This window comes from Cucumis sativus, chromosome 5 (genome assembly GCF_000004075.3).
Source record: "Cucumis sativus cultivar 9930 chromosome 5, Cucumber_9930_V3, whole genome shotgun sequence".
In the NCBI taxonomy this organism is placed as follows: Eukaryota; Viridiplantae; Streptophyta; class Magnoliopsida; order Cucurbitales; family Cucurbitaceae; genus Cucumis; species Cucumis sativus.
Window position 1 is genome coordinate 12,367,316 of NC_026659.2, and position 15,368 is coordinate 12,382,683.

The 15,368-nt window shown below is 38.6% G+C and overlaps 2 protein-coding genes across 2 annotated transcripts in view; both read left to right on the plus strand.

Annotated features, from left to right (window-relative positions):
• Nucleotides 1-2,214: 2,214 nt before the first annotated feature.
• LOC116403898 lies at nucleotides 2,215-4,191 on the plus strand. Its single transcript, XM_031885842.1, has 3 exons — nucleotides 2,215-2,449; nucleotides 2,949-3,071; nucleotides 3,791-4,191. Exons 1-3 carry the CDS (start codon nucleotides 2,215-2,217, stop codon nucleotides 4,189-4,191), a joined length of 759 nt encoding a protein of 252 aa, XP_031741702.1.
• A 1,917-nt stretch (nucleotides 4,192-6,108) lies between these two features.
• LOC101209775 (serine/threonine-protein kinase PITSLRE) overlaps nucleotides 6,109-15,368 on the plus strand; it is a 29,101-nt gene continuing 19,841 nt past the window's right edge. Inside the window, exons 1-9 of the mRNA XM_004142241.3 lie at nucleotides 6,109-7,037; nucleotides 7,154-7,242; nucleotides 7,331-7,438; nucleotides 7,573-7,680; nucleotides 7,986-8,076; nucleotides 8,253-8,305; nucleotides 8,710-8,772; nucleotides 9,664-9,708; nucleotides 9,859-9,894. Of these exons, the coding sequence (XP_004142289.1) occupies nucleotides 6,203-7,037; nucleotides 7,154-7,242; nucleotides 7,331-7,438; nucleotides 7,573-7,680; nucleotides 7,986-8,076; nucleotides 8,253-8,305; nucleotides 8,710-8,772; nucleotides 9,664-9,708; nucleotides 9,859-9,894 (1,428 nt within the window). The 5' untranslated portion in view covers nucleotides 6,109-6,202. The remainder of the gene's footprint in view (nucleotides 7,038-7,153; nucleotides 7,243-7,330; nucleotides 7,439-7,572; nucleotides 7,681-7,985; nucleotides 8,077-8,252; nucleotides 8,306-8,709; nucleotides 8,773-9,663; nucleotides 9,709-9,858; nucleotides 9,895-15,368) is intronic.

A 15,368-nucleotide genomic window follows, 5' to 3' on the forward strand; every position in this document is an offset into this window, starting at 1 on the left:
CAAAATTTTCAATCCTCCAACCCGAGACTCAACCCCACCCAAAAAAATAAAAAAAGTTAATCCAACCCTTATAATATGGGCTGGGTAGTTCAGGTTATTCGGGTTCAATCCATATTTTTACACTCTTACCTCTAATCATTAAATATCAGTGTTTTGCTAATGAACAACCTGTTTATAGTCCTATTAATAAACAAAAATCCCTCTCTTGCCATAGAGAGGGTATGACCCTTTGTTCAAGTCTTAGAGACACCATTTAAGGAAACATGCATCTACTTAGCCTAAAGTAGGGAATGAGTGAATTCCATCTTGTGTAGTTATGTTCCCAGCCCCTCACTCGGTCTTGTCCTCAAAATGATAAGCTTATTGAGTCGGTGATCTGGCCACTCTCACCCATACATTCAAAGGACAATTTCTCACGAACAGTAGTTTACAATATACTCAAGATTAAGACTAAGTTGTCTAGGTCATCCTAATGAATAGAAACCTAACTAGTTAACGGAGTTACATCTAGTGGTTATTATTTCGCAGTTCGATCTTATGCAAACTCATTGCATAAGATACCCCCACTCATATGTCAACTACAAAAACGCGTTGGATCATTGCGTTTGTATCAAATACAAAGTGTGTCGTATCCATAATGTTACTAGGATAAGGTACCAAACTTTATCCCTATACTATAGACCCGTTAAGATGGTTTCAAACATTGATCCCTACATGTATCTACATACTGTTCAAGACTCATCAAACAACTTAGGATGTTTCTTTATTGGATTTGGGTTATTACGACAAAACTAATAATATAATTAATAAAATTTATTGAAATTATAAAAATAACATGTTATTAATAACGGTTAATAGATTATATTTACAATCTACAAGTTTTAGGACATAAATTCCAACAGAAAAAAATCAGACATATTACTCGTAATAGTAGCAAGGGAATTAGGTTCAAAAGAAAGAGAAAAAGGTTTAGGAGTACCTTGATTCTTAGTATACCTTCGTTGGTTATCTTAGATGTCGAAGTTTGCAAGGTTGGTCTAAATGGTTTCAACTAATCAACAGTGGTTTGTTGTTCAAAATATGGCTCATAGGCGAGAAGAAGGCTACAAACATTGGCGAGAGAGGGACGATTAACTCTATTATGGATGGGTGTGACAAACAAATTATACTTCGACCTTAGACCTTTAAGGATATACCCTAGGTGATCTCATTATGAAAACATCTCTTTAATAGTTGCAAACTTGTCTACTTGGTCCTTAATTTAGGCAAGATATTGAGAAACAAATAGCCCAATTCTTCTTCACTCGCTGAAGTTGGGATCACAAACTCATAATTTTGGATGTGCAAGTAGATTCGGAGTATCGTAAATGATCTCGTTCAGAGTGTTTGCCATGGTACAAAAAGCAGTGTCATAACATAGTATTTCACCCATTTTGTCTTCAACAAGAGAAAATTTCACACCCCGCTCTGTCCACTTCACGAGATAGAACTAAAATGCGACTACCTAAGCATTCTATGAGATATTCTTTGTAAAGTAACGCGTCAAACGCCTAGTTAGAGAAATTTAAATAATTGTGAAGAACTTAATACATAAAATGAGACTTTATTGCTATTTCAACTATAAACGCTTTTAGGACCAATTACAACCCTTTAAACGTGACTCAAAACAATACATGAACTTCTTTGCCAAATTATTACATGTTATGCAAGAAAACTGTGGTCACTACTAAAATGATGCGATCAAGGGGCATAGTAGGTGATCAAGATTGGATGTCCTTCGCTACCTCGGGGGGGGGGGGGGGGGGGGAGAGAGAGAGAGAGAAGAGATAAAACAAAACATTTGAAAGGTTAAACTAAAAAGTTAAGTGAATGAGGTCTTTATGAATGCTTTTAGGAATTCAAATTTGCCTTAACACGACATGGATATTTTATCAAATCACGCGATATGAACATTGAGTTAATCATTATATTTTCAGCATTTTCATCTTATCAACAAATCATACATCGTAAGAAAAATTGTCTATTTGATTCTTTCACTATCGGTCTTATCACATCGTATGCCTTTAGCACACTACATCATCAACTCGCAGAATCATTCAGCATTTTCTTTTACGTCTTTGTACCCCTTCCTTGACTCAAGCGTTTACCACACTCTTTTGTCGAGTTGTAGTGCAGAGTAATTCAACGTTTGTAGCAAGTTTTGTCAATTTTACTATGAATAACATGCCTTCCGATGTCAGATCATCAGAACCTGTGGTAAGAGACTACCCTGATGTTTTTCGAGATGAGCTTTCAAGACTCCCGCCTCACAAGAAGGTTGATTTTTCTATTGAGTTGGAGCCAGGTACTGCTCCTATTTCAAGAGCCTTGTATAGAATGACTCCAGCTGAATTAAAGGAGTTGAAGGTCCAGTTGGAGGAGTTATTGGACAAGGGTTTCATTCGACCTAGTGTGTCATCTTAAGGAGCACCAATACTGTTTGTGAAGAAGAAAGATGGATCAATGCGTCTTTCAATTGACTATAGAGAGCTTAATAAGGTAACAATCAAGAACATGTATCCACTACCTAGAATCGATGATTTGTTTGATCAGCTGTAGGGAGCCACTGTGTTCTCTAAGATTGATTTACACTCAGGCTATCACCAGTTGAGGATTAGAGACAGTGATATTCCTAAGATTGCCTTTCGTTCGAGATATGGACATTATGATTGAGTTCATCATAATGTCTTTTGGTTTGACAAATGCTCCTGCCGTATTCATGGATATGATGAACAAAGTGTTTAAAGATTTCTTAGACACTTTTATAATAGTTTTTATTGATGATATCTTGGTTTATTCCAAGACAGAGGCTGAGCATAAGGAGCATTTGCACAAGGTTTTGGAAACTCTTTGAGCCAATAAACTTTATGTTAAGTTTTTTATGTGTGAGTTCTGGCTAAAACATGTAGCTTTTCTTGGCCATGTTGTATCTAGTGAGGGAGTTTCTATGGACCCAGCAAAAATAGAAATTGTTACCAGTTGGCCTCGACCTTTCACAGTTAGTGAGATTCGTAGATTTCTGGGTTTAGCAGGTTATTACAAAAGGTTTATGGAATATATATTTTTCTCGTATAGCTACTCCTTTGACTCAGTTGACCAGGAAAGAGACTATTTTTGTTTGCAGCCCAACATGTGAAAGCAATTTCCAGAATCTTAAAGAAAAGCTTGTTACTGCATCGGTCCTTACAATGTTGATGGATCTGGGAGTTTTGTGATTTATAATGATGCCTCTAAGAAAGAACTAAGTTGTGTCTTGATGCAGCAAGGTAAGGTGGTTGCTTATATGCCTCTCGTCAGTTGAAGAATCATGAGCAGAACTACCCTGCTAATGATTTAGAGTTGGCAACAGTAATTTTTGCACTTAAAATTTGGAGACATTATTTGTATGGTGAAAATATACAAATCTTTACTAACCATAAGAACCTGAAATACTTCTTCACTCAAAAGGAGTTAAATATGAGACAACAAAAGTGGCTTGAGTTAGTAAAATATTATGACTGTGAGATATTGTATCATCCTGGTAAGGCGAATGTGGTAGTTGATGCTCTTAGTAAAAAAGTATCACATTCAACAGCACTTATTACCAGATAGGCCCCATTACATTGAGACTTTGAGAGAGCTGAGATTTCAGTATCAGTAGGGACAATTACCTCGCAGTTAGCTTAGTTAACAATGCAACCAACTTTGAGGCAGAAGATTATTGTTACTCAGGGTAATGATCCTTAGTTGGTTGAAAAACGTCACCCTGTAGAAACAGGGCAAGCCGATGAGTTCTCCATATCCTCTAATGGTGAGCTTTTGTTTGAGAGGCGTTTGTGTGTGCCAACAGACACTGCAGTTAAGACTGATATGTTGAATGAAGCTCATAGTTCTCCATTTTCCATGCATTCGGGTAGCACAGAAACGTATCAGGATCTGAAGCGAGTTTATTGGTGGCGTAACATGAAGAAGGAAGTGGCAGACTTTGTTAGTAAGTGCATGGTGTGCCAGCAGGTTAAAGCACCAAGACAGAAACCAGCAAGTTTGTTGCAATCTTTGAGTGTGCCAGAGTGGAAGTGGGAGAACGTGTCTATGGATTTTATTACGGGACTAGCTAGAACCTTGAAGGGTTACACAGTTATTTGGGTTTATGGTTTAGGGTTTATGGTTTAATTGACAGTGATTGGAGTGTCCGTATCAATTATGTTGCACATGTTACAAAAATTATTTTACTCAACTGTTATTAAATTTTCATACCTTCTTTAAACACATCCTTTCACATCGTTCTAGTGTACAATAAATCCTATTCGTTTGTAAATCTTATGCATTTTAAAAATTGGAAAGCACAAGAAAATCATATAAGTCATGGTCTCAATTGCAATTTTTAAAACCTTTGAAATTTGAGAATATTTTATAAGAGAAACCACTCACAATCACTGTCAACTAGCTCCTCAACCTAGCTTCCTTTGCACTTCGTCGGACTCAGGATCGTTTGGGTCTCAGGAATCCTCAGAAATTTTTTAATTTTCTTTTAAGTGAGTTCGAGATAAAAGCAACTGCAAACTAGTTTGGATTCCTCTATTTATAGGTCTCTCTGGTGAGTTTTCTCCATGCTAAAATAATTACTTTTTTCGACCGCGAAAAATAGTCTAATCTCAAAATGCCATGTGTATCTGTCCAACTATTATCCTAAATTTGGATTGGACGATAGGCTCCAATTAATCATCGACCTATTGACATCAACGTCACATTATCGTTCTAGGCGTACCCTAAACTTGCCCAAATGCCCGCCACATACTTTCCTCGCGTAGTGACCTTTCATCGCATAATTCTTTCGCGAAGGTCATTCTACTATGAGCAATATCTTTGCACAATACCCTTTTTCGTAGGGTCTTTATCGTTTTGGGTGGTACGCGATTGAGGGCCTCATAGAAGAATACAACCAACCCATAATGATATGATTGAAACGCTACAAATTTCATATTGAGAAATTGGTTGAGTTCGAGCTATATCTAGAAATTTAGAAGGAGGAGGAATGGTACCCTAAATGTATCATTCAACACCATGAGCAATAATGAGGTTCAATAATTGATTATTCCATAGTAGGTAGTTTGAACCAGTAAGTTTGACAGTGAGTGTTTGATTCAAAAAGGGAAAATATTTGATTAGGGATTTGAGTCGGCAAATCGGGTATGAGTTGTGGGTAGGTAGGATATGGATTAAACTCGCTCAGAAAGAGGGAAGGTCCATAAGGGTTTGGGAAAGTATTAGGGGTTTGAGGAGAACAAATTGGATGGATGTTCAGATTTTGATTGTGTATTTGAGTATGACTCATGTCAGATGGTACTGATGTGGTAAGATTTAGAGTGACTAGAGATGATCAAAATCAAAATCCGTGTAAGGGTATTTTTGGAAGTGATTTTGAGATGATCAACACCACTTTTTCTCATTCTTGTTTTAAATGATGATGTTTAACATTAACTAAAGTTAATTTTAGAAAAATAAATAATCATTTCAAATTGATTTTGAAAGAATTAGGTAATAGGTGATTTCCAACCAATTACTCCCAAAATGGTTATCAACTTTTGTGTAACAAAAAATAAAAGCCGAGGAAGCCACAATTGTATTTTTATAAATTTCAGATTTGCCCTTACTGGTTTTGAATTTCATGTTAGACAATCTTCTTCCTATTATTACTTCTTCTTCTTCATATTTTCATGTCTTCTTGTTTGCGATTTCTTCATCTCTTCCAGATTTTGTTCATTCTTTGTCATTTCTCATCTTTGACATCATCTCCTTATTCTTTTTTCATTATTAGGTATTGTGTTCTTGTTTTTTTATTTATCGATATCTAAATGATCTTGGTACAAGATCGTGTAAGAAGATCATATCATCTTTTAGATTTGGTACAAGATTATGTATTAAGATCGTTTTACTAAGATCTAAACGAATGTGAATGATCATGTACCAAACTTTTCGGGAATATTTGTGTTATTTCTTTATTCTTTAAAAATCTTTTTTTTTTTGACAAAATTAACTTTATGGAGATATTTTTTTGTAGAGTGAATACCAAGTATGGCTTCTAAACACCCCTTAAATCGTGAACATTGTTGTCCCAAAATGACGAGAATTTGTGTTATTGCAGCAATGGCTTTCTAGCTTCCACTCTGTTAATCACTTCTCAATGGATCCCCCAACCTCCTACCGTAGTCGTCGAACCACCAACAAATCTGACCTCTACTCCACAGTGGTCATCCATTCCAATTCCGATTCCGACTCCGACAACAACCCCGACCATCGGAATCCTCACCGTCGACCAAGGCCACCGACCGAAGGACAAGACCTTTACGCCACAATGCTCTACAAGGATGTTGATAAGCCTCGGGATGAAGACGATGACGATGATTCTTCTCTCCCTCCTCTCCTCAAACGCCTTCCCAAGGATTTCGGCGGTGGAGCCCCAATTGGCTACGAGGATGACGATGCTTTTGATTTTGATCAGGATACTGAAGACTTCGGTACCATGATCGTCAAGACGGATAGGAATCGTCCTCGTAATCGCTCTGTGTCTTCCTCAGTTTCTACCAATCCTCGAACTTCGCCGTTACCGTTTGTGAACTTTCAGCAGGGGAGCCCCGGGAAGAGAGATGGTAGTGATGAAGTCGAGGATAGTGAGGAGGAAGATGATGGTGATGGATATTCTACGTTTGTGGTGAGGTCGACGGCGAGGTCGCGGAACAGAGAATCAGTTAGTGGGACTGTTGTTCGAAGGACTGGTGGTAGTCGCAGTGGTTCCAGAGATGGAGGCGGAGGACTTGATGGGTCCACGATGGGCAGGGCGGTGGCGAGTATGCAAGGTATGGGAGAGTTAGGGTTTGGGAAACAGAGGAAGGGGAATGGATCACCGATGAGTGAGGAGGACGGTGGTCGGATACGCAGTAAGGTATCGTCGAGTTCGATTCCAGAAAGCATCACCAGGGAAGATCCACATTCTAAGTATGAATTGCTCAATGAACTTGGTAAGCTCTTGTTTACGTGCTAAACAATGATATTTGTTGTCAACGAAATGCATTCTTATAATCTGAGTGGTGCTGGAGATGTTGAACATTGCTGGCTCACTTTAATTGTTTTGCAGGAAAGGGGTCCTATGGGGCTGTATATAAAGCAAGAGATATTAAGACCTCTGAGCTGGTTGCTATCAAGGTCATTTCTTTGTGTGAAGGGGTAAGGCTTTCTGATTCCATTGGCTTATGTTTAGTCATTGATCTCTGAATTGTTTTTAAGTGGAAATATATTTTGAGTTTCTTTGTAGGAGGAAGGATATGAAGAAATTCGTGGTGAAATTGAGATGTTGCAGCAATGCAGTCATCCAAATGTTGTCCGCTATCTTGGGAGCTATCAAGGAGAAGAGTATCTATGGGTACAACAAATTAGTTGTCCTTAGAAACTTATGAATCCATTTCCATGAGTTAGAATTCATTATATTAAAGTGAATATACTTCATTGTATGTTTCTGATATCTTTTCAGATTTACAAGTCTTTATTTCTTGGCAGATAGTAATGGAGTACTGTGGGGGTGGCAGTGTTGCTGACTTGATGAATGTTACCGAGGAAGCTTTAGAGGAATATCAGATTGCATATATCTGTAGGGAGGCACTGAAGGTGAGATTTTCAACCACTTGGCTGCCTTAAGACATTGTGCTTGCACAAACACGTTTGTTTACTATTTAATATGGACTCCAGTACTGGTATCTTTTTGTTTATGTTTGCATAAGGAAAATTTTTTCCTGGCTTTCTTAAATCAAGCTCGCTTGGAGAAAACCATTCAAATGCAATAAAAATGAAACTAAATTTCTTGTCAATCAGACGTTTCCTCTCTCCTTTTGTTTTTCCTTCCTCTCTCTCTCTCTCTCTTTCTCTCTCTCTTTCTTGCACATAGTTGGCCTTACGTGCTAATTTTATTGCAGGGTCTCACTTATCTTCATTCAATATTCAAAGTTCACAGAGATATCAAGGGTGGTAATATTTTGTTAACTGAGCAAGGGGATGTCAAGTTGGGTGAGTGCTCTACCCATCTGGTTTGTAGAGGACATTAATTTACATTCCTTTTAATGGTATATGAGGTTAAACTGAAACTTTATTGTTCAAGTTCATTTTCTTTCTTTGATTTCATTTATTTCTATAGTAACAAACTGATCAAGCATGCAATAATTGTGTTAAGAAAATGTTTGCAGGTGATTTTGGAGTTGCAGCTCAGCTGACTAGGACCATGTCAAAGCGCAATACAGTATGTTAACTGCATAGATAAGATAATGAGTAAAAATAACATGTTGGTAAAAAGCATACTTGACATTCATAACTTGCTAATAGGACTATTTTCAAGGCCGTAACTTGATGGCTTAAGTCTCCTTGATATACGCGTTATCCTTATTTTTGTACGCTTACAATGTATGTAGTGTTTCGGGGTTCAGCCAATGTTTTAGAAAGTGGGATTACTTAGTAAGCTTAAGTCAATGACACACACTATGCCATGTTGTAACTAGCTTAAGTGGAATGTCCTCAATGACACGCACTAAGGCACATGCACCTTTACGTTAGTTTCATGGCTTTGATTTTAGATTTGGAGATCTTAGAATAGTATATCTTTATATTTGGTCGTTGTTTCTTGTGATATTTTTTTGTACTTTTCAGTTCATTGGCACTCCACATTGGATGGCTCCAGAAGTTATTCAGGAAAGTCGATATGATGGGAAGGTACTCAAATACAGATTAATATTGTTACCTTATTGGTATTTCCATCATGTAAAATCTAAATTATGAATTAGGAAAGTAGTTTTGAATTTGATAATGCATTTATAGTTGGGATTTAACTTTTTGCTCATTTTGTATTTCTGCCTCGGCAATTGATGTTGCAAAAAGAGTGTGTATTAAGTTTGGAGGAGTGGATAATATTTGCTATGCTATTGGAAGTTCCAGTTCTCTAGTATAAAACTACAAGATTATGTATATGTTTTCGTCATTGATTCAGGATGCTATATATTTTCTGTTCTTTAGAGTTTAGACGGAGTTGAATTGGAATAGCATGCATATTAATCAGGATATAGGTGTCACAACATGTTTGTAAACCGAAATTGGAACCTGTATAGGCTGCATTAATCTTTATGATGTCTAAACCGGCTTAAGCAAAGAAATGGAGAATTGCAGAAGCGTTCATAGGGAGTCTAATAATGTGGTATACCATATACAATTGACATCTTTTAGTTTTAGAAATTCCTGATATTTACATAGCCAGTGATTTATAATACATATAACGTTAATTGACCATTCAGTAATCTTCTGTAGCAGATTACATTTCACTTTTGCAGTACAGAATAATTTAAAAGAAAAATATGGCATTGAAATGTCAGTGGTGTTGTGCTTAATCTTACTGACCTCTCCTACTATAAAGGAGTCAAGATTTCTATTTCCTGTGAGAATTGAGAACTTTCTGTGCAAAGAGCAGCATCTAAAATTTCATCATAGTTAATGATCAAGTGACTAGGCAATATTCTGTCATTGTATTATATATGGTTTTTTATGTGATATTTGCAGTTTCTAGGTTGCAGCGACAGTAATCTTTTTGCAACAATTTTGTTTTACTTTTAGGTGGATGTGTGGGCCCTTGGTGTTTCTGCTATTGAAATGGCTGAGGTAAACATGTCACCTCATGAAACCTGCTCTACAATCTTCTTAATCTTACTAAAAAATGCTTTACTACTGATGCTGTTACAGTTTATTTTGAATTTAAAAGTATCTTTGTGATAATTTGACATATTGCTATGATTTTGTATCTGATTTCAGGGGCTTCCTCCAAGATCTGCAGTGCATCCAATGAGGGTTTGTTTAAAATTTTAAAGCATTAGAAACTCCATAAACAAAATAGTTTCATTCGTTTGCATGAGAATTTCCATCTTTCTAATCCTGGCCACTTTGGGTAGTGGTGCTGTTTTCATCTTTGGGTTACTGTGTTCTGGTTGTACTTCGTAATGAACTGCATCTGAAATCAATATTGCTTCTTACTCAGAATTCTTTCTTCCAATTTGATAGTTGGTTTTGATTTGTTAAAATTATTTAAGGTAGAGATGTAGAACAAACATAAATTTATGTGAAAACCCTAGAACAGGGAGAAAAACCACGATGATGATGTTTCTTATTATTTTCTTATGATAGGTACAAAGGGGAAAATATTTATAAATAACACAAGCCTAATTAAAATAATAAAAAAATAGGACAAAGTAAATATCGACTACGCTTTGGCTTTCAACATGACCCAGGTCCATTATCTCTAACACTCCCCCTCAAGTTTGGACGTAAATGTCAGAAAGACCTAACTTGCTGACAAATGAATCAAAGTTTTGTCTGAGGAGCCACTTTGTGAGTATATCAACAATCTGTTGGCTTGAGGGTGTGTAAGTGATGCAAATGCTACCACTATCTAGTCTCTCATTGATAAAGTGTCTGCCAATATCCGTATGTTTGGTTTTGTCATGTTGGAACGGGTTACTGGCAATGCTAATAGCTGCTTTGTTATCGCACAATGGTTCCATAGGACCTGACGAAGATCAGACAATGCCATCTGAAGCTAGATTTCCTTACAAATTCCCAAACTCATAGCTCTGTATTCGCCTTCAGCGTTGCTTCGAGCCACAACTTCTTGCCTCTTACTTGTCAAAGTAACAAGATTTCCCTACACAAAGGTGCAATATCCTGAGATGGATTTTCTATCAATGATAGACCTTGCCCAGTCATAGTCAGTATAGGCCTCAATACACCTTCTGTCATTCTTCCCGAACCTCAACCCTTCAAGTTACTTTTAAATACCTCAGGATTTTGTTAATTGCCTCCACGTGGTCTTCATAAGGAGCTTGCATGAACTGATAGATAGTACTCATAGCATAGGAGATGTCAGGCCTAGTGTGAGACAAGTAAATCAACTTTCTCACAAGATGCCGATACTCTATCAACAGGAATTCTGTCACCTGAATTTGCGAGTTTGAAATTGAACTCAGTGGGCGTATCAGCAGGACGACACCCCGTCATACCTATTTCAGCTAATAAATCAATGATGTACTTTCTCTGAGACACAGAGATGCCCTCTCTGGACCTAGCAACCTCCATCCCAAGGAAGTACTTCAGATTCACCAAGTCTTTAATTTCAAACTCATCCCTCATCTTCTTTTTTAATTGGATGATCTCAATGGTGTCATCCCCAGATAGCACAATGTCATCAATATTGCAATTTTCTCGGTCTTTGAGACTTTTGTGAACTAAGTGTGATCAGAGTGTCCCTGATTGTATCCTTGAGATTTGATGAAGGTGGCAAACCTCTCAAACCAAGCTCTCGATGACCATTTCAACCCGTACAAAGACTTCTGAAGCTTGCAAACCTGATTATCAAACTGAGCTTCAAATCTTGGAGTACTCATATGCACTTCCGCTTTTAAGTCTCCATTCAGGAATGCATTCTTAACATCAATTTGATATAGGGGCTAGTCTTTATTTACCACAACTGAAGACTCTAACCATGTTTAACTTTGCAATAGGGGAAAATGTCTCAAAATAGTCAACCCTATAAGTCTAAGTGCACCCTTTTGCAACTAACCTGACCTTATGTCTGTCAAGGATACCATCTGCTTTGTATTTGAGTGCAAACACCCATTTGCATCCCACAGTTTTGTGTCCCTTAGGGAGTGTGCAGAGATATCAGGTCTTGTTATTTTCCAAGGGTCTCATTTCTTCCATGACAACATTCTTCCACTTAGGCACTCTAAGGCAAGGTGGATATTCTTGGGTATTGTAGTAGAGTCAAGACTGACAGTGAAGGTTCTAAACTAAGGTGAGAGCTTCTTGTAAGAAAACATAGTTAGAAAAGGAGTGCTTTGTACGGGGCTTGTTACCTTTCCTCAGGGCAATAGGAAGATCCAGAGAAGGAGCATACTTACTGATGCTTCCTAGATGGTCCTGGGTATCGTTTTCAGTAGATACTGCAACGACCTCATTCTCATCAATCCTGTCCTCTCTATCTGTACTGACCTCATTCTCATCAATCCTGTCCTCTCTATCTGTACTGACCTCATCAACACTGCCCTTCTCAACCATATCTTCAGGGACAACTGTTTCGGACCTGTTATTTTTAGATCCGCCATTTTGACCCACCTTACTGTCGGTATGTGCTTTATTGGGATTCGTCTCGGACTTGTTATTCTCACTCATTTTGTTATTAATATGTGAAACAAAGGAATCAATCATACTTTGATCTCGTAAAGGTTCAGAATCTTAGACTGGAGCCGACTGGACAGCAAGACAGGAAACCCAACTTCCTTTATGAGATTCTTTTTATAGTAGGTTTTCCAAGAAACTTGACTATAGTGTGAGAATTTGGATAAGGTAAGGTAGCCATAGTAGGATAGTTAGACTCTTCACTCACACTCTCCTCTTGAAGTACGATCCTTAAGGAATGTGACATCCATGGAGACATTATTTCTGTGAGGATGGGTGAAAACATTTATAGCCTCGTTGGTGCAGAGAGTATCTAACAAACAAGTAAGCCTGAGCCCGAGGGGTGAATATATTTTGGTTAGGACCATGACTATGAACATAGGCTGTGCACCCGAACACTTGATGGGGACATCAGAAATTAGACGGGTGGAGGGATAGAATTCTTTGAGATATTCTAAGGGGGTTTGGAGGTGTAGGATACGGGAAGACATTCAGTTGATGAGATGAGCGGTGAGAATAACATCGGCCCATCGATAGGAAGGCAAGTAGACAATATAAGTGAACGGGCATCTTCCAAAAGGTGGTGGTTCTCTTTCAGCAACCCCATTTTGTTGAGGGTGTAAGCACCTGCTTTGGTGGACAATTCCCTTAGAGGACAAACACCCGTTAAGGGTGTGGTTTTGAGACCATTATTAGTGCATAGGATTGTAATTTTTGCATTGAATTGCGTTTCTACGGTGCGATAGAAGTTCTGGAATGTGGAGGTGACTTAGGATTTGTCGAAGATGAGGAAAACCCAAGTCAGTAGGTATGGTCATATCAATAAAGGTAACAAACCACCGTTTGTCAGAGGAGGTAGTGACCTTGGATGGTCCCCAAACATCAATGTTATCAAGAGTGAAATGCTGGGTTGACTTATATGGTTGTGAGGAAAAGGAGAATCGATACTGGTTATAGCCCAAATACACACATCACAAGACATGGTAAAAATATCAACTTTAGAAAGAAAGATGAGGAAATAAGTATTTCATAGATTAAAATTTGGGTGACCTAAACGAAAGTGCCAGAACATACTGAAGTAGTAAATATGAAGATAAAAGACTAGTCCTAGAAATGTTACTCGAGGAGGTGTCATCATTAAGCAGGTAGAGTGCCCTACTGTGTTAGGCAGTGTCAATCATCCTCCTGACTCAAGTTCTGAAACGAAACAAAATCAGGTAAGAATATCGCTTTGTAGTTCAATTCACGAGCAAGCTTGCTTATAGACAATAGATTATAGTAAATTCGGGACACATGCAACACATTATGTAAAGTCAATCTTTCAAGAGGAAAATTCAGCCCCTCCTCGACAATGGGAGCCTAGGAACCATCTACTATCTGTATCTTCTCATCATCAACACACAGAATATAGGACACAAAATGTTATGAAGATCCTGTCAAATGATCAATGGCGCCAGAGTCCAGAATCTAGGGATTCTTCCCATCAACACTAATAAGACTGAAGGACTGAGATACACCTGACTGGGCAATAGCTCCTAGTGTAATCGGGCTGGGATCCCCAGGTAGCTAAGAAGGGCTAGATTCACTCCTATAAGCTTGCCCTGTGTTCTGTTTCTTGTTGGAAGGGCGTTTCTTACCTCTTGGGGGACAACCATATAGTTTCTAACACTGCTTCTTGGTATGCCATTGTTTCTTATAGTCCATAGACATGGATTGATTTTCCATTGTGCTTCTCATTGTCATGACTAGGAGACCTCACATTAAAGGCAATAGAATCAATAGCGGAGTTTGTCATACTACTCATAGCACTGGTACGATCTTCCTCAAGGTGAACCTCAGAACAAACCTCCACTAAGGAGTGTATAGGTCTTTGGCCCAGTATATGTTTGCGAACAATATCAAACTTAGGGTTGAGACCTGCAAGAATAACATATATTCTAGCAACCTTTTCGATTCTGGAGCACTGTATGCCATTGTTGGGACAATTCCAAACAATTTCTCTGCATAGGTCCATCTCCTTCAGATAAGGGAAAGTCTGTTAAAGAAGAATATCACATCCATTATCCTCTGTTTGCATTCATGAACTTGTATTTGTAGAGTGTATAAATGAGAGGCATTCTGACGCTTGGGATACAATTGTTGAGTTGTATCCCAAATGTCCTTAGCGGTTGCAGCATATAGTAAGGGCTTGTTGATCTATGGTTCCAAATTGTTGATCAATGTGGACCGAATAAGAGGGTCCTCCCCTTTTTAGTATCGTTCTTGAGGGTCGTTTGGTGTAGGATGAGGCATCTCCCCTATCAAGCAACCAAACTTGTGGTGCCCTTCAAGGATCATTTTAATAGACTGGGACCACAAAAGTAGTTAACCATTCAATTGCTCCCTTGGAAAATATCTTGTAGATTGTGCCATTAGATTAGACACGTAAGAAGAGGACAAAGCAGGTATTGAGTTGCCGGATTTCCATAATACACTGATGATTGTTGGATGGGGAGCCCCTAGCGTTGCCACAGTTGCTGCAATTTGCTGTCGTGGCATGTCCAGCTGATGTTGAGCAATACCGAGAGACAGCCCCTGCTCATGGGCCTATGACTGCGCTGAGGACTCACCTACCTCAAAGATTGAGTGGGCTGGATTTCCAACCATGGGGCTGTCACTAGGGTTTGTGGCTAACCCAGCAGCATGATTACACCAGGAGCAGAAGATTGAACCAAGGTTGGCGGTGCATGCTGTGGTGCATATAGTGAAAGTGTAGGCACGGGTGGCAGTGCGTGAGGGCCAGGCGACGTGCATGAGGAACCTGTGTGGTTGAAGGTTGCTGGTTGTCGGACGGTTGTGTCTAGGTAGGAAGGCCGGCCGGTGGGTTTTTGAAGATGTCGGAACCACTCATTCATGGCGACGTTGATCTGGGCGTCAACTGCAGCAACGACGGCTGCACTGATGTCGATGGCTGTCCTTTATGCTAGGGTTCCATCAAGTGTTTGATTTTTTAGGGTTTCTTTGATATCCCGCTCTGATATCATATTGAAAGTAGAGATGTAGAACAAACATAAATTTATGTGGAAACCCTAGTACAAGGAGAAAAACCACGA